We start from the raw sequence: 24378 nt of genomic DNA, 5'->3' as shown, positions 1-24378 counted from the left end.
GGGCACAGTAGTCTTTTCAGTAGCAGAAGAACAAGTGCCTTTTAAACCTCATTTGCCATTCACAACCATCCTTCCCTTTGCTGCAAGTGTTGTTTTTCGTTTCCTTTCTCTCACTTCCTTATCTCAGTTTCTGCCTCCCTTTTCTTCACCTCCTATGCTTTTGCCTGTTTCTCTCTTTCCTGTTTTACAGAGACATTAACAAAAGTTAAAACTAAACTCTAGTGCTGCAAAGCTAACTGTATGCACTCAGTTTTTAAGCTGATGTATAATCCGATTGGTGTTGGTTAGATTTTTCTTGTGTTAGATTTCAGCTCTGAGCCTACGATTGAGCCCCTCTGCTTTCAGTCCAGCTTTGAGCACTGCTCACCTCTGAGAGTTGTGCATAGAGAAATGTGTAATGGGGTGTTTACTTTTCCACTCACCCTCCCTAGTGACACACTCAAATCAAAATGGACATTCAATTTAAGTGGAGTTAAGGTGTCATCTCGAGGTTCAAAATTCTGGTTGCACAGGACTCTATGCAGGGGTGTTCCCACATGTCCCCATTGACTGCCACTGAAAGTCACTGTGGTTTTACAGATGCAGTGTGTTGTTTGTATTCTGTGCAGCACTGAAGTGTATATGTACACTGAAAAAAGTGCCTCAAAAGTAGTTTTTAAAAATGGTCCTAATTATTTTTTTATTTTCTGAATGTGTTTTTGTTTCTTTCCTATTTTAAGAAAATAGTCTTGCATTTTATGAAAAATTAAAGTATGGAAATAGTAATTATTTGGAGATCATATGAAGGGCCTGATATAAGAAAACCAGAATCTTTAACAACTAGCTTTGCTAGCTTCTTTTTTTTTTTTTTTTTTGTAATTCAGCCCTATTTGCTTTATTGAGTGTTGCATAGCTGTATATTCAATATGGCATTTAAGGCTGTAAATGGGCACTGAGTTTTCTAAGAATCATAAGAATCAAGATTTCTAAGAATCATAATTCTTACCTTAATTAGCTGTGCTTAAACACATGAAACAGTACTTGGGCAGTAGCTTAGGTAGTGGAAGGCAGGTAATTTCTTGAGGAAGGTTTCATGAGAAGAAGAAGCTTTCAAGACAAATTTGGCTAAGGAGGAGGGAGAAAACACATTGTTGTCAAGGTACAGTAGAGCTCAGAAGGCAGCAGTAGAAGAGATGTCAAGCGTAAGTGTAAAGGAAAGAGACAAAAGGAAGTGTAAAGGACTGAACAGAATAAAGTTCAAGGGGAGCAGAGAGAGACCGTAGAAATCAGTCATGAAGTGGGAGTGAGTGATGAACAAGGGTATGGGCAGAGAAAAAAACATTCATGTAGAGGGTAAGAAGTGTACTGTTTAAAAAGGCAGAAACTGAAGGTGACAGGACAGAAAAATGGTTGAGTGCAGTGTTTGTAGCAGGACTTTTGGAACTTTGAATCCACTGCTACTGATGTTTACAATTGGTTCTGTAGGTGTTTTGTGTCTGGATAAGACACTAAAGTAAGGCTTTGATTAATTGTGGACTGTACAGCTAAAAGAAGGGAAAATGAAATATGCCATTTGGCTGTGGCCAATGATTCCCTCCCTCTCCCTTGTTCTTTATGCTGCGGTTGACACATGCATGTTTTTCTGATCGCCTGTAGAGTGACACAAGTAAGAACCCTGCCTCGTTAACCATAAAGAACGTTTCCTCTATGGACAGCGGACTGTGGATTTCTTGCGTAGCAGAGAACATTGTGGGAGAGGACCAAGCCTCTGCTGAGCTCACGGTATTCTGTACGTATGCAGGCCTCCATACAGCTCCCAAGGCCAAACTGCATTGGCAGCAACTGTTTTGGGTATAAATATTTTTTGGGCACGCAGGTTGTTGAAACAAAATCCCTAAGGCATGTGAACTGTCTACTGCAGTTAATCCTGGGAGTAGCCCAGCCAGCAGTTGTGTTTTCTTCAGCCCTGCGTACTACAAAGAATGTGTTTCTAAATATTTTATCTTCCAGTTAAAATGATCTGTAAGTAAAGGTCTGAAACCGAAAATACTTAATGGCACCGTCAGTGTGGGAAGGTTTGTTAACGGTGTGCATGTACATACACAATGTCTTAGGAATTAAGTGTGAATGCATCAAAAGGCTCATAGAATTAATTGTAAGAGACTACAAATGTTTAAGTTCTTACTATCTAAAGCAACAACTGCTTTGTTCAAAAAATAACACGCTTGCAACATTAGTACTGCCAGATGTAAATTTATTTGTCATAGCTTTGAATAATACACTTGTTTGCCAGGCCCAAGGAAGGGGGAAGGGACATGTAGTGTAGAGGCACTCGCTTCTTAGATCTAAGCTCCAGCCTGAATTCATTTTATGTGAACTAGACAGCTTGTTTTCACAAGTTGCAACCCTCTGTTTAATTGAAGATGGGAATGGAACGCTTTGTAGATGGCAAACTTTGTTCAGCATGTGCTCATGACAGAGTAAACTAGAAAAATTACTGTAGATGTAGGTTTTTAGGTTGAAATTGGATATGTAATAGCTATAGGAAGGAACATAAACTAGAAATGTTTGAACAGTGTAAATGAGATTCTGAGCTTGGCACTGTTATGAGTGATAAAAGGTAGTATAACTAGATGAAATTGGATGCAGTTAAGAATAAATACCAAGGAAAATTTCCCAATAGTGAAATAATGGGCAAGGTGTTGGAATAATCTCCTGAGGAAAACAGAACAAGTCTGTAAACTTGAGGCATTTAGCAGGTTTGAACAAAGAATGAGAAAATGTATAGCAGAAAATCGTCTTTCCCTGACAGAAGAATCCAGGGAATTAAGTCATCTCTTCTGGCTTTGATTATGTGAAGAAAATAATCTGAAAGTTTGGATTCCTAGCTGAATGTATTTCCAGTACTACTTGTTTTGGCCAACTTTTAAATATTTTCAGTACTGTTGTGTTCCTTCAGCACTCTTCTGCACCATTTTTGCAGCAGAGTAAAGCTAAAATGTCTCTCTTCCTCTTCTCAGTGATGCAGTAACTGATCTTCTCACACCTTACAGGGTTTAAGTGATTTATCAGGTATTCAGTTTTTGTCTGAAACTAGTTTATTTTGTTTCTTTCTAAAGAACAGCTTCATTTCAGTTATAAACATAGTACCCTAGGCAAAGCAGGTGGGTTCCTGTGTGAGTATCCTCCAAATAAGTATCATTCTTACTAATAACATACTTTTGTACTGATGAATGAAAAATACTTCCCTGATAACTTTGGGGGAGGGAGGGAAGGTAAGAAAGACATGTTCAAAATATTCTGATGTTCTTCACTCTTTTTTTCAATATAGTTGCACCAAATATCACGTTTATTGAATCTCCAACCCCAGACCACCACTGGTGTATTCCATTCACTGTGAAAGGGAACCCTAAGCCCACATTGCAGTGGTTCTATGAAGGGGCTATACTGAATGAGTCTGAATACATCTGTACTAAAATACATGTTATCAATCAAAGTGAATACCATGGCTGCCTTCAGCTGGACAATCCCACCCACCTGAATAATGGTGCTTATACCTTACTGGCAAAGAATGAGTACGGAGAGGATGAAAAACGCGTTGATGCTCATTTCATGTCAGTGCCTGGAGATGGTAAGTATAATATTTTTTTATGTTAGCAATTGGAAATTGATGAGACCATGGAGGCAGTACTCCTGGCCAGTTTAACTACTTTGGAGGAAGATTTTTATGTGCCTTTTTTTTTTTCTCTCTGAATGAATGTCTTCAAGATTAGTTGTAAAATAATGTTTTTCTTGAGCATTTTCTTCTTGTTTATTGCTTCTTAAAGGAAGGCCATGCTAGTGCTCTGTAAACCTTCCTTTTGAGTAACCATCCTCAGTGCCAGCTAAGACTAGTTAAAGGTTGCTGTTTCTGAAGTGTTTTCTCAAGCCTCAGTTCTGATCCTGGAAGGCACTGAGTGCCAATTCAGCCACTCTGTAAGTTTTCTGCACTGCATATGAATGCAACTAGGCAGTGTATCCAAGGTCAAGGGGCATGCCTATGTAGCATCTAGTGCCTTGTTGCAAAATCAATAGTGCAGCCCAGTGAGTTGATGATAATATGTTGTTGAGGACACCAGAGGGAGCTGGAGAGAAAACAAGTAACCAAGAGGCAGGAGGGTCAAGGTCTCAGGTCCTCACAGGCATTTTGATGTCCAATTCCCATTCGTTTTGGTGGAGGTTGGGCACCTACATGCCTAGGAATATCCGTGCTCAAGATGGTTGCTGTTAAATATATGCATCTTCAGTTGCTCTAAAGGCTCTGCCTCAACCCTCCTAAATGCTCAAGCAGGCTCAAGGTGGACTAACTCATTGAACTGCAGGGACTACTGTAAGTGTTTGATGTTCACCGTGGTTTGATCTTTTGCCACGTCTTCAAAACCATATGTGAAGTGACTGTGAGAGTAAGAAGGCATACATATAAGCATATTGCTATATGTGGAAGTAAATCTGAGTGGACCTTGCACAGCTGGAGTGGAAATAAAGGCAAGTTTTTGTGCAAATAATTGCACAGTCATATCTGAAAATATGAGCATGTGTGTACCTTCAGCTTTTTAGCCATGGGATATAAGTAGCCTTCTTTTTTCAAACAGCAGTGTGCAGTGCTAATGTTATCTGGCAGAAAAAAAGTGAAGATTTAAATTCTCTCTCCTACATTGCAGGCTGCAGACAGTATAAATATGGTCTGTATTTTTTCCCTATCAGCTCAGTCTGCTGTAGGGAGAGAGATGGCTGGTCTTTTGCTTTCCCATCCTTAGAAGGAGAAGGTGAAGAGCTGATACAGCCAGGCTTTATTTACTGCTGCTGTCCTTAGTGCTCCTCTCCTCTTTTTTCTCTGGAGTTCTTCTTTAAATAGACTCATTACAGAAACATGCCATGGTTTCAGCTACTGGCATCCTCATGATCTCTAATACTGCATTATAACAGTTCACTAAAACAGTTCACCTGGTAGATGTTCTGTGTACAATGGAAGTTGTCTTACACCGTGATTATTTAATATGAACCTGGCTTCATTTTCTTAACAGAATAACAGTTCCTCTAGTACACTTAGGTGGATTTATCATTTTTTGTGTTTGATCCAAATCCCTTTTACTATTCTGTTTTTCCTTTATGCTTTTCCCTTGTCCACTGAAAATTTCCCAGTTGTGGCCTTTTAAATCAGTAAATAGAACTGTAGGTATCCTCCAAATCAGAAAGACAGCATTATTTATTTGTTCCATCCACTTCATACTCATAAGGAATATAGGTCTCCCAAGGTAATGTGTGCTGTGTTCTTTAAGCATTTCCCAAGATCTGTGGTGGATTAAGCTTCACAAAAAGAGTATAGAGGAAACTGGACTTTGTACAGACAGGATGTAACTACTTTAGAAATCAGTGCATAGTGGATGGCACCAAACAAGTCTTAAAAATTAACAACAGGGGAAATTGCTTATCTGCTTAACCTCCTCAATATTTGGGTTTTTTTCCTGTAAGAATTGTGGCATTGAGCTTTAGAAAATGTCATAACATTGTTGTCTCCTCCACTTAAGCTGGCATAAAAGCAAATGTTAAAAAACTAGAATCCTCTGTGCATTGTATTACAATTTTTGTTTTAAACTAATACTATTTAAAGCACTGTCAGGCTTTTTCAAACCCTTGAAAGGCTTTTTCAGTGCTGTCGTTACTGTGTAGTTTCTTCTTTTGGCCCACATATTGTACAATGAAGCATAAAGATTAAGGCCCACGCCCTGGTATTATGTTCATTTCCATGCATTCATGACTGGATTAAATACCAGCCCTGATGTTTCATGGGGTGGGGTATGCTCACTGAGCTTTAAACTGATTCTCTGGTTATTGCATCAATTACGGGCAAATGGTCTGAAGGTAAAAACAAAAGAAAATAAAAAAACCCCTCATCTATAATCCATATGTCTATCTAAATTAAATACAGCTAAGTCTGAAGCATGTTCTGTCATCAACAGTGTAATACTTCACTTTCAAAGTTGCATCAAATGTGATGAAGACATGATTAGTGCAAAGATCGTCTCAACTTCCAGCATGCTACTTGCAGAACATTTTTCGTTGGTCTGAGGATGCAGGCAGAAAGGGGAGGAAAGCATGTACCACAGTGGGATTTGGATTGAGTTAATGATAACACAGTTAATGTTGTAAATTAAGACTTTGTTTTAAATATGAAGGCCTGGAAGAATAAATTTCATATTCTATTAGCTAGATTTTTAACTTGATTTAATCTGCTAAAGTTCTTGGATTCATGTGAAGCTGTTCTTGCTGAGGATGACTTGATTATTTGAGACTACACTGCAGCAAACAGTAAGAAAGAAATGTTCATGTTTTATTCTGGAGGCTGTTCTCATAGTTGATCCAGAACAGCTAATGAATGTGGGAGACATTTTTACCAATAATAAGTATTTTTAATTAAGCTTATTCATCTATCAGCTTGCTACTCTAAAATTCAGCTGAAGGAATCCAAGTCACACAGTATCTTGTCAAAGTAAAAGAATATGTTAAATATGCCTTAGAGGTAGCATTTTGCTTATGTGGCATAACAACATGGGTCTGTTTTGCAGAAGTATGTTTTTAGATTGAGTCTTTTGCTGCTGCTTTATTCTGAAAATGCTGACTTTATGAAGAAAGAAGCAAGCAAACCAAGTGTAGTTGATGTGGTTTATAAAGATGAGTGAATAGGATAAGTCTCTTAATAGTTTATTTACACAACCACCTGTTCTAGCAGGGACCAAAACAACAATGTCATTCTGTGTTTGCCTTAATAATAATTGTGTGTAAATGTGCAAAATTACTGTGGTGAAGTTTAATGTTAAAATATTTTCAACTGATATTTTGATGATTGAGTAGATATGTTTTTATGTAGGGAATACTAAATAGAAATTTGGTGTTCGTCCAGCATCTTGATTTTTGCAACTTTATTTGAAGTATTTAGTTATATAAAAGGTATTTGAATGGAGTTGATGACTTCCTAGTTTATATCCCTGGCAGGAGTTAAGGGTTAAACTAATCTGATTATTTTATCCCAATTCCAGTAAACGGTAACAAAAATGTTGCCATTTAACTCAGGAATAAAAGCCTGGGAATTTTTTTGTTGTTTTTTTTTTTTGCTTCAGGTTGCAGAAGGTAAATTAGAAATACTGTCTTTCAATAGATGGATGTTTTATACCAGAAAAACTGAATCCATGAACTTTTATGGACAAAAACGCCTGGTCAGAAGTTGCTTGAGGAATGATAGTACAAGCTTTCTTCATTTGTTATTTGTTTCTGCAGATTGACATGACAGTTCTCACAGGGTCTATTAACCTATATCTCTGGATACTAGACTCTTCAAATGCATTTAAAAATAAACCTAATTATCTGCTGCCATTCTGCAAATAGGTTGCAACTCTGTTTAGTATTTTCACCAGATTCTCACGCTGTTGATATAAGCAGAAACAATGATGTTGTGGTCATACTTCTGCAGTGGGTTTATGCCAGTGTAATGCCACTGCTATGAATTTACTGTATAGTACTATAAAACGGAATTATGCTTTTTGAAGTTTGATTCATCTTTAGAGATTTTAACTATCTGTTAATTTTATTTCTGTCCTGGTTTCAGCTGGGATAGAGTTAACTGTCTTCCTAGTAGCTGGTACAGTGCTATGTTTTGAGTTCAGAGCGAAGAATGTTGATAACACCAAACCAACAAAAAGAAAGAGTAAAAATATTGAAGAGGTGATTAGGAGTCTACTACACAAGCTATGCTATAAACACATTATAGACCAGAATGAACGGCTATGTTGAAATACAACACAAGTATCTTTCAATGCGTGAATAGTCTGATATATGCTAATTTCAGTGGGCGTTCTGTGCATTATACTCACATATGTGCTCAGCCTCACATATGTGCAGTAATTAGAAAAAGCTGCGAATTGGAACTAGTAGAATTTAGAAAAAGTGTAGACTAGATGGGTATCCGTTTGCTTGTGTAAAGGCTGGCTTCTGAGACATCTGACTCTTTTGGTAGGAGTTCTGTTTTTGTATCAGCTGTGCAGGTGGCTTTTTGAAAGCATCCTTTTACAATGAAATGATGCTGCTTAGGTCATTCCTACCTCTAGCCCTTAACTTGCCAGCTCACAGCTAAACCGATTTGCTCTCACAGTGATTTAACAGCAAAATTTTTTCACCAGGTAAAAGTCAGTGATTGTTAATGCTCACTGAAGTCTGCTTCCACAGGTCAAGGAAAATTTTACCATTGATTTTTCAACAGGAATAGTTATTGTTGCACTTATTCCAGATATACATTAACAGCCGAAAGCAGAATTTTGCCCAGTTGGGAAATATGCTTGCCTTTGCCAGAGCTAGTGCCCTGTGCCTTACCTGGTTCACATGAAGCAAAATATTAACCTTTGGAATAGCTCTAAAATGGTTGTAAACGTAACCTGATAAACAAGTACTGCAATATATTGATGCTGCTTTGCATTTGTGTAGGTATTGATCATTGCTATTGCAAATAACACGCCAACTCTTAAAAAACTCCTAAAGAAACTCTTATTCTTTCAGCATTTGCAATCTATTTACAAAGCTTTTTCTTTTTTTTTTCTCTTCTCCATGTACAGGTAGTGGCCCAATTGTGGATCCAGACGTTTATGGTATATATTTGATTTCCTTTTTCTTTTAATGATAGAAATGAAGGAACTGAAACCATTAAAAGATTGAATGTCAGGCTCAGTTAAATTGAATGTCAGGCTCAGTTAAATGGAAATGGCACAGATTATAACACAATTCTAAAAGGTACTTTGTTTTTTTGGTTCTTCTCCTGCCTTATATTATTTAAGATACATGAGGGTAATATGATGTTTTACTTACTCTGCTGCTTTTGATTCACATTAGGAGAAGCATAAATCCACTGCTACAAATGGTTGCAGTTGATCCTGTAGCATGACAGCTGTCTGATGTAGCTCACAGGCGTGAGGTTTTGTGAACCTTTTGGAGGCATTTCTTGGAGGAAAAAGAGTTCGTGATTTCTCCTTATATAACTTTATTTTTTCAGGGGTGATTAAATAGTTGTTTTGCTTACAAAAATGTACCCCTAAATCCCACTTAAAAATGAGGTTGGCACAAGTAAGTTTTCCTGTAGGCAATTTATTTTGCTCTGTCCGCTTATTTGTACCTTCCCTTAATCTCTCTTGCATAAGCAGACCATCAACTCAGTGATATCTGAGTGTGTGCCAGAAGATTTGATGACACAGTGTTCACATTCGTTTTTTAGTTAGGTGAAATGTTTTGGTCTGTACCTAGTGAAAGCCAGTGTGCACTAGAATAGAAGCTGCAGAATGAAAAGCAACTGGCTAGTTTTACATAATACTTCTGGTATATTTCTGGTGAGCAGGAAAGTCCATCCTAACCAACATACCCAAACACCCTTTAGCTTCCAGCAGAAGCTGGATCTTGTTTGGAGTACTTTTTATTTGGATGAAATGGCCCATGACTCAAGTTTCCTTAAGCTGATTTAAATGTTATTGCTTTGATTCCATTCCATGTCATTAAACTTTAGCAAATGTGCAATTGAAGCATCAGTTTGGCTTTAAGTGCTTAGAAATACTAAAGGATAGCTTCCCCTCCCTCTCTCTCCAAATTTTTTTTTTTTTGGGGGGTGGTAAGGCGGTGATGGTTTGCACAATTTCTTAGTTGTGTTGTATTATATAAGCTGTATGCATTAAGATTTTGGTTCTGAGCTGTTTATCAAAGTCCTGATGCCTGTGTATGGCTTTATGTGAGTGCTGTGCTTCGATTGACTTGGGGAGGTTTCTGCTGAGACATGCACTTCAAGTTGCGCTGGCAGATCACAGCCTGCAAGACCTAGTCCTGATGAAAGCAGCCTTCCTTTTTATTCCTGGCTTTTCTTTCTGCTATTTGAAACTGCTTTCTTTGATCTTTGTTTCAGTGACTCAGTGCTTGCTTTGAGAAACACTTTGTAGTCCAGAGTGTTTCCCTAATTATTCCAAATTCTCAAGTCCACTTAGTGAGATGAATAAATGAGGCTGGCTGGAAAGTCTAGGAACTGCTACACTTCTTTGGAGAACCACTGCCTGGATGACTGACAGCGGGACCTTGGGGATGAGCTCCCTCCAGCGACTGAGTGGTTTTCATGACTTTTTTTCAGACTGCTCTATCTCTATGCTAACCTGTTTACCCACAACTTAGATTATGTCGGAAGGAAGATTTAAAGCATCACCCCCACCTTTTCTCCCCCCTGCTGCAGTCTTCCCTTTAAAATGCATTTTTCACAGCCTCGTGCTAATCATGTTGCAAATGTGCCTAGTGTAAAGTGTAAAGGCAGTGGCAGAGGATTTGATCCGGCTGGGCACTGGCACCATCTGTGTGTTTGTCAGTCTGTTGGCTATGGGTAAAGTTAATGGGAGCTCCAAGGTGCTTCCCTGCAAGTGTTGGGGCAGCTCAGGGCCAGGGGCTCCCCGTGGGGCTCCCCGTGCAGGCCCTGGCAGCCAGGCCCATCCCACCGCCTCAGCCAGGAGTGGGGCAGCCGGGGGGGCCATGAGCAGCTGCAACCCCAGGCATTGGGCACTGCCCTGAGGCCAGGCCTCGGCCACGGGTCTGCAAGTGGGCCCAGCTCAGCAGGGCCCATAGCCGGGCAGTGCCGGGCTGTGAGGAGACAGAAGATGGAGGCGACAGAGGGCAGGGGACCCCGGCCTCGAATACCCCTCTGCGTGGAGCAAATGCCTTCGTAGCTGGGTTTAGTCTGTCTGTTGGGAATTGACTTTCTGACTCCTGTGCTCCATGTGAGGTGATTGCCAAATGTTTTCCGTTAAGCGTTTTGAGTGTACAACGGGAAACAGAAGAACTGATGAGGTTGCAGCAGGCTGCGTGTTGTCCTGTTTGCTGAGGGGAGTCCCAGCTGCATGGGGCACCGCCTGCCACAAGCGTGGAGAAGTCACTAGTGCCTCCAGCTCACCTCTGCCACACTTCTTGGAAAAGGCAGAGAGGGGAGGCTGTCCTGGCCCCATCTAGGAAGTAATTGAGAGAAATAAAGCGACTCACCTTGGGCTGAGCAGTCAATCAAATGCAAAGCCAGCTTCTTTGGCTCTGAGTTCATGTCTTTGTGCCACGCTGCTTTTTCTAATATGGTTGTGAACATGGAAGAGACAACATGCCCCGTATCAGCTAACCCCCGAGAGGACTGTGCAGAGTGACCCCCCCTGGTGCTGGTATAACTGTGCTCTTGTCTGTAGCCTAGCCACCATGCACCTTGTTTGTGAAGTGGCTGCAAAATACTGCCCAGCCTCAGTTGCGATTCACCGCAGTTGATGTAGTCACAGGTGGCTGTGTGAGGTATGCGGCACCGGAGGACCTGGCCCTGAAGCGATACGAGTCCCACATAGCATGAGTCAAGAGGCGTGACCCTGTCTGTGTCAGAGTGCTCGCTGTCTATGTTGGGATTTCATAGTGAAATGAACAGGAATTTGTTTAACTCGGAATCACCCAGTTTTGGCTGGATAGCTGTTGCGCGTGTTTTCCTTGCCTGGCTTGCCCATTTCAAGAGGCTTTGAAGATCTGGCACTAGTTCAAATGCAAGTGCTTCACAGTTACACAGCAGGGAATGGCAACGCAACACCAGCATACTGACGTGGCCTACTTTAGCTCTTGCCCATTTTAATATAAAAGTGCATTCAGAGGATTCACAGACCAGACCTGAAACACTCTGCATTGTTCTCATTAGTCCTTCAGGGTCCCAATCTTGTAGGCTGAGGTACTTGTTATAAAGCCAGCTCTGCCTGCAAATGAATGAAGCAGAATTCTCGTCCTTTGCTGTGTCAGAGCATGTAGTCATGGTGGTGGACATCCTGAACAGCACCTCGTTTGAGTGTCCAGGTTGCTTGCGCAGGTGAGCCATTCAGGCAGGGTTTGTGCTGCCCAGAGTAAGGAGTGCTGTTTGTTTGCTTCTTGCTGCTGTTCTAACCTTGCTGCATAGGACGCTATAGGCATAGAGATGCAGTGCTAAGTCAGAGAATTCAAATGGTAAAAGACAAGGAAATTAAATTTTGTTTCTCATGAAAGCTCTGTATACTTAGTATGTATTTTGGCTTGAAAGAGTTCTATCCTTTGGCATGCATGGTGTAGAGCCAAAATAGACTACGTGAGCTGATCAGACAACCTGACTGTACTGACTGTAGCACTGGTGCCAGAGGTAGCTGCGTTGCTTCATATACCAAAAAATCTGCAGCCTGCCGAATACATTGCAGAAGCAAATGTGTTCATGCATGCATGAAGACTAAAAGCCCAGTGCAGCTAGCATTGCCGGCTGAGCTCTTCAAACTGCGCTTGGGAGCTAAAGAAGATAAACTCTGCCGAGGCGCAGGCCCTCCCTGCCCTTGCTCAGCAGCAGCTCTGTGGTCAGAAGAGTTTCTGCCTCTGTAGTTAGTGAGAGCTATGCCTCTGTGTTCTGCTTTTTCAGATTCACAGTTAAAATTCCATCTGTAGGCTTATGGCACTGATTTTAATTGATATGTGTAAAGAAATGGGCAATTAATTGCAAATTTAAATTACAATGCTGGAGGTGCATTTTTTAATAGATGCAGTTATTACCCTTGCTTGTTTCTTTCATCTGCACACATTACACTGATAAAATTGAAATGTTATGTATCTTCCCAGATGTAATCATAAAATATGTGCATTTTTAAATTTTACTTTAATGCACATTTCTCTAAGTTCATATGTATACTATTTAATTCTCTTTATCTCATTTGAATAATTTTGACAGGAAATCATAAGCTGTAAATATCTGTGTTTCATTTTTAAATAATTATAAGTAATTAAGTCATGTTCATTCTTTTGATGGAATAGTTCTGAATTCACCGCTGCAGACCTGTCAGTGGAATTATTTTGATAGGTCAAATTTCTTCATACCATCTCAGGCACTTAATTTTTTAAAGGTTTACCTGTATGACAGTTTGTTATGGTAAACTGTAACCTCTGTGCATACAACAGTATTTTGTATTATTTTTTAAATGAAGAAAAACAGCTATTTCACATTTGGTAGTAATAAACTAGCTAAAAACCCATCTGCCAAGTTCTCCTCAGCTAAACAAAAGTCCCCAAGCTAGTTTCTAAGACTGTCCTATATTTGGCTGAATACAAGGCTGGAGAAGTTAAGGGTAGAGGGCAGTCTTTCATTTTTAATAGGAAGTCAGAAGCACATAAAAATAGCTTTATGGATGGAGTTCTTATTTAACTCTAGTTTTTCCAGTAGAGATATACTGGTGTAGATTGCTTCTCTTTTCAGGTTTGTCCGTCACAACACATTTGTTCAATTAGCTGCCACAGGGATCCCCCCAAAACGTTCCAGCTATATTAGCAATTATGTATTGTTTCCAAAGAGCTCAGAGTCCCAAGAGTTGTTAGTGGCCTTACCATCTTATAAAGCAGAAATAATGAAGACAACCCTTTCCCCCCTAAGGTTATGAAATTATAAAAGCAACATTTTTTCCTTTTCTAAGAGTATGAAACCACGCCCAATGATCTTGGAGACACCACAAATAACAGTAATCAAATCACTTCTACGGATGTTTCCAACAAAGAGAATGAAGATAGCATCACTGTAAGTATATACATTGTTTCCTTATCTGTAATCTTGGCGGACTTTCTGGCTATGCAACTCACAAAACTGCAGACATTGTAATAGGACCCTGAGCTACCACAACACCAGAGGTATTACTGTGTTGTGATCAAAACTAAGGAAAAAAGGAAAAAAACCAAAATCAGTGTTCCTCACTCTTGTCCTTCCCCCATTTTTTGAAAGAGTGAATCACTTTTCAGTCAAAGTAAAATTGCTAGTTATTTTGTTTCATGCTTTTCCAAATAACTAACTGTAATTTTTTAGCCTAAGACTTTGCTTCTAATTTTAGTCAAGGAGAGCAACTCTTTGTTTACAAAACAAAGTCATCCAAGGTAATTTGAAGATTGTTGTTTGAATTCCAGTCCTGGAGTCAGCTCTTCCTTACAGGGAGGAGGTGCTGCAATAAACTTTCAAATTCTAATTGTATGTTTTTAAAACATTATTTCATGTAGGTTTTTGATAGAATAATTTGCAGTAGATTTTAGTATAAGTAGCTGAACTGATGGGCCACCTCTGCTGCCTTGCCTTTCATGCTCTTCTGAACTGAATTGTTGGAAACTGGTAGTGGGTGGCCAGCCTGGTTGATATTGCAGCCTCCCTGTATAAGTGACTCAGTAAAGCAGCGGGCAGTGGAGAGCATGTGTGTTCACAAACCAGAGAGCAGACTGTGAGTTGGGACACTGTGCTAAAAAATTGATAGGATCCTGGACAGTCTTGTCTTGTCTGATAACAGAATCATTGAATGGCTGAGGTTGGAAGGGACCTCTGGAAATCCTTTGGTCCAATCCCCCCTGCTTAAAGCGGGGCCCGCGTGGCTGCTCAGGGTTGTGTCCACTCTGGTTTTGATATCTCCAGGGATGGAGACTCCACAGCCACTCTGGGCAATCTGTACCAGTGTTCAACCACCCTCACAGTAAAAATTCTTTTTCCTGTGTGCTTTCCTTATGTGTTTTCTTGTAACATGCCACTCTGTTGGAAGGGAAAGAGGTGATGTGCATTCCCTCCCACCTGCTTTGAATGTGCAGGATGTTGAAAAAGTTGTTCTCAGAGGTGTCTGAATCTCTGTTCTTTGCAGGATAGAAGAAACCTCAACAAGTGGCTGTTTTCTGTACTCTTTGATCTGAGTGCAAATGTTTCCCAGTTGAAATGAATCTCTTTACCTAACTGGGTTAATCTGAATGTATGCTGAATGTCTTTGAAGGTAGTTCATAAGAACAAAACAAGCAGATCTGTTTGTGTCCTCTTTTTTAGGTGTATGTTGTGGTGGGAATTGCAGCATTGGTGTGCACTGGCTTAGTAATAATGCTCATTATTCTGAAGTTTGGAAGACACTCTAAGTTTGGGATGAAAGGTAAGCAGGGTTGTTTTTTGTACCTTCCAGAATTGTTGTGGGTTGTATGAACTGATACTACAGGCTTCTACACTGAGAGCAGTCAAAATACCTAGATTAAGTGCCATCACATTTAGTGTTTTGTTTATTCATCAGGTAAGTAAGGGCAGAGGCAGATGTAGACAGAGTGTAGAATTTTGGATCAAACTCTTCTACTTCTCTTTTTTTCTTACGACAAATCCCATTTCTCTCCCTTCTGCTGCAAAGGCCCCTGGGACACTTCCTGGAGTAAAATATTACTTGAGTCAGTGTAAGTAGGAAGAAGATAGGACATGAAATTTATTCTGATATGAGTTTGATTGCAACAATTTGATGAGAATCTATGCTGTATGTAAGAGGTACTTCAGACCACACTACAATGTCACGTTAAGGAGATAGATTCAAGGGGAAACAACGGCAAGAGCGGAAGGTGCATTTGCAGTGGATCCTGTCATACTGGTGCTTTCTGACAGATGCATTTTCTTGAGCTTCTGTTTGTATCTTGGGAAGTAGGAGCTGGAGACAGTGGCAAGTGCTTATGTCCCTGTGGAAGGGGGAAATCTCAGCCCTTCCATTTATTCATTTTACGGCCAGATGGAGGTATGTGTAAGACGGAGGTACATGCAACAGTTCCATTGCTGTACTATTTTACTGATATCATCAGTCTGTGTCTGGCCATGTGGGTGAAATTGTATTAAAAAAAAAAAGAGAAAAAGAAAAAAACTACTTGCTGTCTTGTTGGGAGGACTAGAAGGTGCTTTGCTGTGTGCTAAAGGAGATGAGCTTTTGTTCTTAAGATGTGTAGATGAGGGTCTGTGGAGAGAGTGGTGAGTAATCTTGTAGCAGGCACCTGTTAACCTCATGTCCTTCCTCTCAGCTGTGCTTATGACATAGTACCACATGGATGTATATTTTGGTAACCTTACTTGCTCTTGACCAGTGTTCTTTTCAGAGATATCTACTGTGTATTTTGTGTTTCTGTGTTCTGTTTAGAGGAGAGTTCCTGGAACAAATGAGATTTGAACAGAGCAGGAATGTAGTCGGTGCAGATAGGTTGCTGGGATGGTAACCTTTTATTTCACCTCCTCCTGATATGACATAGTCTCTGCTCTTTGGGGTAGCATTAAAAGAGGACAGTCATTGTGAAATATCCTGAATAGCAACATGAAGCCAGGAGGATATAGCTGCAGAGTTTTGGCGAAAGACTAGAAAAAACTTTCTGTGACTGAAGAACAGTTCAGCCTAAATTTTATTTGTGTCTGAAGCTTTCTGAATTGCATTTAGAGAGCTGAAGTAGGTGGAAACTAAATGCAAGCAACGATGAGAAGTGTCTGATGTTAGCTTTTTAAAGCTGAATGCTTGTTAGGTTTTTCAAAATTTGCATTAAATATTTCAACACGACATTATTGGAGGAACTAGGAAGTAAACTCTAACCTGCGGGAGAATGCACAAAGTTGCATTTTGTGTGGTAACACGTTAAGTTGCCTTCCAGGAAGCTACTTACATGGTGGTTATGTTTTAGCATATTCAAGTACAATCTCACAAAAATAATGCTCTTGCCTGATCAGTAAGTTTGAACTCAGTAGTTTTTTGCTGCAGAATTGTCCATGTAGACCATATTTTAGTAAGGATACACTTTTGGGGGAGTAACTATATGAAATTATGAAAAGGCAGCAACCTCATATATGGTGTATATTTTTAAATTTGAACAGTCATGGTTAGGAAGATCAGTAAAATGAGTTCACAGTTCAGGTACACTCCTTCAGAAACTAATCACGGGCATGGAATGTGTGGTAATGGTGAAATATCACTGTGAGCTACAAATAACTCTTGAATGTTTCATTAGAAAGGAGTGACCTTCAGTTGTCCCTGAAGTGAACCTCAGACTTCTCCAAAGTTTGCATTCACACCTGAGCTTCACATTCTGGATCTATCTGTAGTCCAAAGTCCCAGAAACACCCTCTCCATTTATCATCATCAGTATTATTGAATTTTATATTAAAGCAATATTTAAAGACCTGAGATTAGAACACCAAATCGATATGTAATACCCAGACTAATAATAAAATACTACCTGCTCTGAAAAGCCTGCAGCATAAGTATATATCGAGAATTCATAACAGAAGATAAGCAACCTGGGGTATTTGAGCATGAGGAAAATAAGGCAAAGGTGAAGAGAAATTTTTTGCAGTCAGTATTGATCAGTACAATACGTTTAAAATGTGTGTCTTTGAAACTCTGAATAAAAGGATCAAGCCAGCTACCTGTGAACTCCTTGAGTCGTTTGCCATTGAATTCAGCGACAGCAAAATTAGTCCCAATTTAGCATACAGACATTGTGTTATAGTTGGTGGTTTAATAAACAGTCTTAGTAGGAAAGTGGGAAGGAGTGAAATATCCAGATTACCATTGAAAATATTTATAAAACAAGATTAAAAAATCTTTTTTTTTCAAATCTTCCCCAAAATATTAATGAATATTTTGCATTCATAAGAAGGAACTTCCTGAGTTACATCAGGCAGAAATGCAAAAAAGGCTGTGCTTCATTTTTCTGTTACCTTGTGAGAACAAAACACGGTCACCTCAGACACTCTGTCATTAAATGTCTCCCTACCCTTCTTCAGTAAGCAGTTTGGAAAAAAACAAAATAGTCACTCAGTAACTGGAGCAGTCAGACTGGCACTCAATGGTATTTTTCATGTAACCGTGTACATGGAAAAAGTGTTCCACTGATAATCAGAAAAAGAAATGTGTAAATAGGCAATCAGCACTGTGTGTCCCGTAGGAAATGTCTTTATGTAAGGGATGAAATTTTCACCCCATTTGGGTTCACAGCAGGCATCTGCAGCTTCTCAATGACATTGTTTTATGCCTCATATTTTTAAATGCCAGCTTATCCCATCTTCTGCATGGGCATCATCTGTCCACTTAGACTGTGTCCTTGCTGAGTCCTTCTGCGCGTAAAGAGCTTGAGCATGATTGGAGTGTGGGACTGACAGTGACAGCATCCCCAGAAAGAGATGTGGAGCAAGTGGTTGTGTCTGAGCTGTGCTGCATCAGAGCTGCCCGTACTGGGCAGAAAAGAGTCCAGTTTATGTGATAGGGAGCACCAGGTCCCCTGGGAGCTTCCAGGACTTTGGCAGTACTGATCAATCTCTTACCAAGATCTGTTGAAGAGCTGTATAAAAGTAACTTGCCCTATCTTTCGGCTTCTCTCTTGATTTTGTATATCTAAGGTGAGGGGACAAATTGGGATATGTTAATTTCACTCAGTTACCTTTCCAAATGGTAGTAATAAAGTGTTTTTGCAGGTAAGGAGGGCAAGCAGAGCACTTGTTCACTGCCATTAACAAAACAAAAACATTTTGTTTGTGATGTTCTGGATTTTGGTTGAAGTTGGGTTGCACTGTATGAGGCAATTATTTTAGTTCTTGCTTTGCTTCTTTTCACTCTGCCTCTTAGAACTAGGGGAAACAGCAGGTTCTGATGATTAATTTCAGGAACAGTATTAGTACAGAACTGGTCTGTAATCTGTGCTAGAAGAGACTTGAAACAGGGCTAGTACAGAAAACCAATACTGTTCTTTCTGCTCTGTGGATAAACTCTCATGTTGTGCTAGACTTCCAGACTTCCATTGCAAAATTCATCAGAGTAACTGGTGAAACATAATGCTATTTCTCTGCTTGTGTACATTTTAAACATCTTCTTATACGGGGTCTGTTGATAACAGCTTTGTGTGAAAAGCTGCTTTTCATTGCTTGAATCTGGAGGTGAGGTTTTTAGACCCTTGCAAGATGCTGCAGCATAAATGGTGAAAGCTTCAGTTAATTTCTTAAATGTATTCATTAAGATTTGTGGGTTGCTCTCAGGAAACACCTTGGCTGGCTTGCTTGCTTGCTGGAGGATGTGAATGTGCTTATGGTGGGAATTCACTGAAGGCTGCCATGACAGCTCTTACCATTTTGTGTTTATTTCTGACTCCATCTAACCACCTTATGAAACTGAAAAATAACAAAAGAAACTGGAATAGAGAGGGCAGGGGAAGGTTTGTGAACTCCCTGGGAGGATTTGTGGAAGAATAATTCTAGTCCTGTTTTATTCTACCTCCTGTGTTTAAAAATAAATTTAAATAAACAACTAGTTGCAGCATAACCAACCCGATACACAGTTTGCAAATGTTAATGTAGCAGCATGCGACTAAGCTTGAATGGAAGTATGGAGGAAACTGATGGAAGATAAATCAGTGGATAAAGTTTGAAATAGCATAATTCAGTTAAAAGGATGAAAACATTTTTGCTGATTTGAACTATTCCAGCAACAAGGCAATATCCTTAGTGCTCCTTGCTTTCTAGGAAAGCTGTAAGTGGATGGTTATGGACAAGAGTTTTATCACAGCTGTTATACTGTAGAGATAAATGGAGTTTCTGTAGGTTTTACCAAAATCAGAAAGGAGAGAGAACCCACTCCTCTCCAAAGCAGCCCCTTCTGTCTTTTTAAGAAGTTAACAAATAGAATCTGACAGAAGTAGAGGGAAACATATGTGTACTTAATCCCTTTGGGATGCGAGGGGTTTTTCTGAATGTTTGTATGAAGTTTCTGTCAGTGCTTTGAGCTGTGTGCAGTAGTGCAAAGGTAAGGGAACAAACAGTCTGAAATTCCCATTGTACTTAAGCAGTGCCAGCTATCTTCTCATGTCTGTGGGCTTGGGTGTCACGCTTTGAAAGGTGCTTCTTCCTCAGGTGCTCTCTGAACTACCTACCATGTCTAAACATAAGTCCTGACTGTGAATGCTTCACCCCTTTCACAGTCTTTCAAGTCTGTGCAGTTCAGGGGACAGAAGTTTGTCTTTCTCTGATCAGGTAATGAGATTGGGTTGATTTAAGAAAGAAAGCAGTGTCCCTTTTAGGACAAACGCCCCAAAATACTACCTTTCCTTCAAGCCCTTGCTAGCTGCTTGTCATTGTTTTTGAGTTTAAGTTTAATATTTGGACTATCAGTCAGGATGCTGTGCTCTTTCACCAAGCTGATTAAAAGTTATGAACACACCCATGGATTTTGCCTGTCAAAGTCAAAACAGGGTATTTTCTCCAACTTCATGATAGCTTTTTCTCTCATGTGATTTCTATAACTTTTGTGCTGGGCCATGAACTTCCTTGAAAACTTTTTAATTAAAAGCATTGTTTATTCCAACAGGAGCACATTGACAGTTGAGGAATATTTTTTCTTCTCTGTGTGTCATTCACTATCTTTTTTTTGCTTGTAAACTCTTGTTACATTTGAGCTTTGGTCCAAAAAACAGTACAGGAGGGGGCAGCTTGAAACTCATCTTCAGTTGCAGCATGTTTCTCGGTTGTCTTACAGTATTTCAGTTTGGGTAAGAAACACTGTATAACTGCTTGATAAAAGCCTCTATACAAAGCAATTTTGTCATTCTGACACAATGCATCCATGACAACGTAAAGACTTTAACCCTTATTTACCCAAGTAATCATATTTACATGACTTTAAATAACAGTGCTGTCCAGGTAAGAGTGGAGTGCTTTACCGTTCTGTCTGAACATGACCATTATTGAGGCTTTTGCATATTCTTTTGGATGTAACTTTAGGGCCAGCAGGAAAAATGTTTTCTGTCTTATTTGTCTGTAAGCATATAGCAAATGGTCACTGTATTCTCTGCTTTAATACATTTTACTTGACTTCACGTTGTTGTGGGAGACAGGGTGATTGCATGGGATTTCAAAACAAACCCTGCTTCATTCAGGGCATTCAGATTTTGGAGAATTTAGATGACTCTAAATGAGTATTTTGAAGTACTGATATGGGAAAAGGGAGAGCTGTTCTAACTCATGCGTTATCACGTCTTGCTTAAGCAATTGAGTTGCTTATAGACTAGGAGAAGAATGAAGTGCAGTTAGACTAGAAGAGCTTGTACTCCTTTTAATTCTAAACCAAGTACAAAATAAAAGCTTTGCATCTTCAGCAAAGACCTGTAGTTTGACAAATATTATCTAATGTTCAGATTGGTCTGCAAGAAGCTTGGAGTGAGGGCTTCCTGGACAATTTTACCTTGTTTGCCAGGTAATTAAGAAGATCAGTTTGCGGCTTGGGAACATGCTTAACTGCTTGACCTTCATCAAGTCACAGAAATGCTGAACTTTCTGAGTTTCCATTTGTACCTATAGAAGTGATTTTGTGCTATATTGTACCTACCCAAATGCCGATTCTGTGGGTGTTGATCCTTTAATGTCTTCAGAACTTTTCATTATTTAGTCAATGAGCAGAATATAAAAGAGGGATTAATTCATGTGAGTCAGTGTTGTAAGATAAGATGTAGAAAAAAATGAATGTGCTCAAATCCTCAGTATTTTTAGTGAGTAGACATGTAAAGGCAATGATGATATTGCTCATCTGAATCACACACAATAAACTATTTTTATTGTTTGACATTGGCATTCCAGTCCCCGCAGTCATGGGCAGATCATACAAATTGTCTGTCTCAGGTGCATCACTTGTATAATGGGGGCAGTAATAGTTACTTATCACATGAACATTTGGAAGATAGAGTTGTTAATGCTTCTAAGGACCTTAGTCTGAAGGAGCAAATTGCTTTAAGTACTTCAAAGAATGAGAGTTCTTATAAACTGATCTGTGAAAGTAATTTTTGTAGGGGATTTTACAAAGATATTAAAATATTTAAGCCACCGTTCTCTTGTGTTCCAATAAAGAAAAAGAGGTGTCTCTTAAAGCATGTCACCCTATCAGAACTTACTGTTAGGCATTTCTAGGTTTCCATTGTTATTATTTATATAAAATTTGGTCTGTAGGTCTCAGCTTTCTGTTTTTGTCTGCTACTAGTTTTCCTGAGTCTGATCCTAAAGTGCAAGATGTAAGAGAGGAACGTAGCTCTGGTTCTGCAGTAGGAACAAGCTAGTGGACAATATGCCCCATATATAACAAAGGATTTAGGGACACATCTCAAATCCAAAGCTGGGGAATTTTTAATGATGACATGGTGCATTTGACTATGCTCTCCTTTGGTTGCAAAAATTCAAACTCAGCTGTAATGATTGAGGCAGAAAAGGAGTTATTAACTTGAGAGCTTTTCATGATTCAGAGTACTATACTGATGGATATTATTAACACAGGAAAATTATCTGAGGCCTCATGCCTGTTATTAGTGAAAATATATGGAAAGTGACTGTAAACAAGTACCTGTTGTATTCCACTCTCCCTCACCCAAAAAGAAGTATACACTCCTTGAGTGCACATGTATGTGGTGCGCATGAAGTGAAATGAACTGGAGAACTAGGGAGATGCTGAGTAGAGGACAGCTTAGAGACAAAATGGAAAGAGACTGAAGAGAAATGACACTAATAATGGATTAGAGCTGAAAATCACAGCTGCCAGGGCTCTACCTTGATAGGGGCCAAGACTTACAGGAATAGCACAGCTCCTAGGTCAGGGTAGTGGCAGAAGAGAAGAGTCAGTCTTAAAGGTGTAAACTGCAGAGACCCAACCCCATGTTCAGTCTACACCTACGTTTGCTTCACAAGTCTTTATTTTACAGAGCCCAAGAGTTCCTCTTTTAGTTTCTTATGTGCAAAGGGTGAACACTTACTTGCTTTTGTATGAACTTTTGTCCATATGCAGGTCATGCTGTTTTGGGAATGCATTAGTTAGTGAGGGCAGATTGTGGTTTAGCCCATGGAGAATTTTAGAGAGAAATGAGACTGGACATAGGAAGAAATATGAGGACGAGAGGAGTAGGAGGTGGGAGGGAAGGTGGGTCATAATAATTAAATGTTTACATGTAATCAGAGTGAGATGAGACACAAAGACAGGTTGGAAGAAGTATTCAGAAGTGGGGAGTGAATGGGATGAAGGAAAATGAGCAAAGAATAGCAAAGCCAGCCTATGGGGTTTTTTTGTTGTTGGGGGTTGTTTTTGAGTGGTCCCAGTTCTCCAATGCTTTAAGCACCATTTACTACAAAGTACATATGTGCTTGGTTGTGATCACCATTTGAAGAAATGTTGAGGCTAGATGATGGTAGAAAACTACATGCTAAAAACCAAGCAGTTCTCAAACAACATGGATGGGAACATGGATAGTAGATAAATAGAAGGTATTCCTGGTGGAGATGAGGTCCATTGTATGTTCTCCAGCTAGGGAAAAGGCTAATATGGAAGTAGCTGCCAGCAGAGGTGCTGTTAGAGGCTGCTCCTGGGCGCTGGTCCAGCTTATACTTACTCAGAACAGCTAAGGCTGGCAGACACTCTGAGAGTGTCTAGTCCAACCCTCTGCTCAAAGCAGGGTGAGCAACTGCAGGTTGCTCAGGGCTGTGGCCAGCTGGGATTGAATATCTCCAAGGATGGAGACTCCACAACCTCTCTGGTCAATGTGTGCCAGTGTTCAATCACCCTTACAGTACAATTTTTTTTCCCTTATGTTTAAATTAAATTTCCTCTGTTTCAGTTTGTGCCCATTGCTGCTTGTTCTGTCACTGGACACATTGACTCACACTGCAGAGGAACAAAAAAGGGGTAAATAAAGGTGGCGTGTGGACAAAGATGCTTTTTGAGCTGTTCTGTGTTGCCTTTGAATACTGTCTTAATTGTGAAGATGGGAATACTGAAAGATTGCAGTAGACCACATGCTATTTACAGTACAGTGACATATTTTTCAGGGAAATTATTTGGCTCAGGTATGTGAGTCTCAGTTGAATAACACCACTGGGGATTACAAGTATATGTTGCTTAGGACTTTGCTCCACTCCTTTACAATACCTGTCGGATTTTATGTGAGTTTCCTTCCATTTGCATTCCTCAGCTTTCAAAGACTGACATAGGATTCCGTGCCTGATTGAGTTGCATTGATTTCTGTTAACGGCTCTGAAGTTTGAACTTTTTTTTTTCTTTTCTCCTGAGCTTGGGACAAACCCTGTGCTTGTCCTGAATAGTAGATAATGCAATTACTGTGCTTCATAAATTTCTGTTTTTAAATGCCTGGCCATGGTTTCTACTTATCAATTCTGTTAGCAGATGCCGAGATCTTAGTACAGTTGGGGTGCCCTTTTTTCTTTCATTCCTGTAAAAGCATTCAGTATTGAATTTTGCACAATGGGAAGATTCATCATGGGCTCAGAGCCTGGCTGGCACACAGCACTGTGCTGTAGCTCTCCTCACAGCTGTTGTCGTTCTGCTTCCTGCAGTGGAGCTGCGTCTTTCAAAGTAGCATGGGTGGAATCACAAAAAATGAAGACTTGTTTAAGTATGTCCTAGGCAAATGTGTGTGTCTAAAAAAGCCCCACAAACAAAAACTGCTCAGAGACTGAATATGATTTTTGAAGTTTTCTGATGTTTATTTGAACTTTCC

The 24378-nt window shown here is 39.8% G+C and overlaps 1 protein-coding gene across 1 annotated transcript in view; it reads left to right on the top strand.

The window, feature by feature from the left end:
* Positions 1 to 24378, top strand: part of NTRK2 (neurotrophic receptor tyrosine kinase 2) — a 210527-nt gene that overhangs the window by 45462 nt on the left and 140687 nt on the right. Inside the window, exons 7-11 of the mRNA XM_052776586.1 lie at positions 1636 to 1768; positions 3311 to 3610; positions 8622 to 8654; positions 13518 to 13618; positions 14888 to 14987. Coding sequence (XP_052632546.1) covers positions 1636 to 1768; positions 3311 to 3610; positions 8622 to 8654; positions 13518 to 13618; positions 14888 to 14987 — 667 coding nt within the window. The remainder of the gene's footprint in view (positions 1 to 1635; positions 1769 to 3310; positions 3611 to 8621; positions 8655 to 13517; positions 13619 to 14887; positions 14988 to 24378) is intronic.

This window comes from Harpia harpyja, chromosome Z (genome assembly GCF_026419915.1).
Source record: "Harpia harpyja isolate bHarHar1 chromosome Z, bHarHar1 primary haplotype, whole genome shotgun sequence".
Lineage (NCBI taxonomy): Eukaryota > Metazoa > Chordata > Aves > Accipitriformes > Accipitridae > Harpia > Harpia harpyja.
The sequence above is the reverse complement of the archived record's forward strand: the minus strand, read 5'-3'. Positions and strand labels throughout refer to the sequence as shown.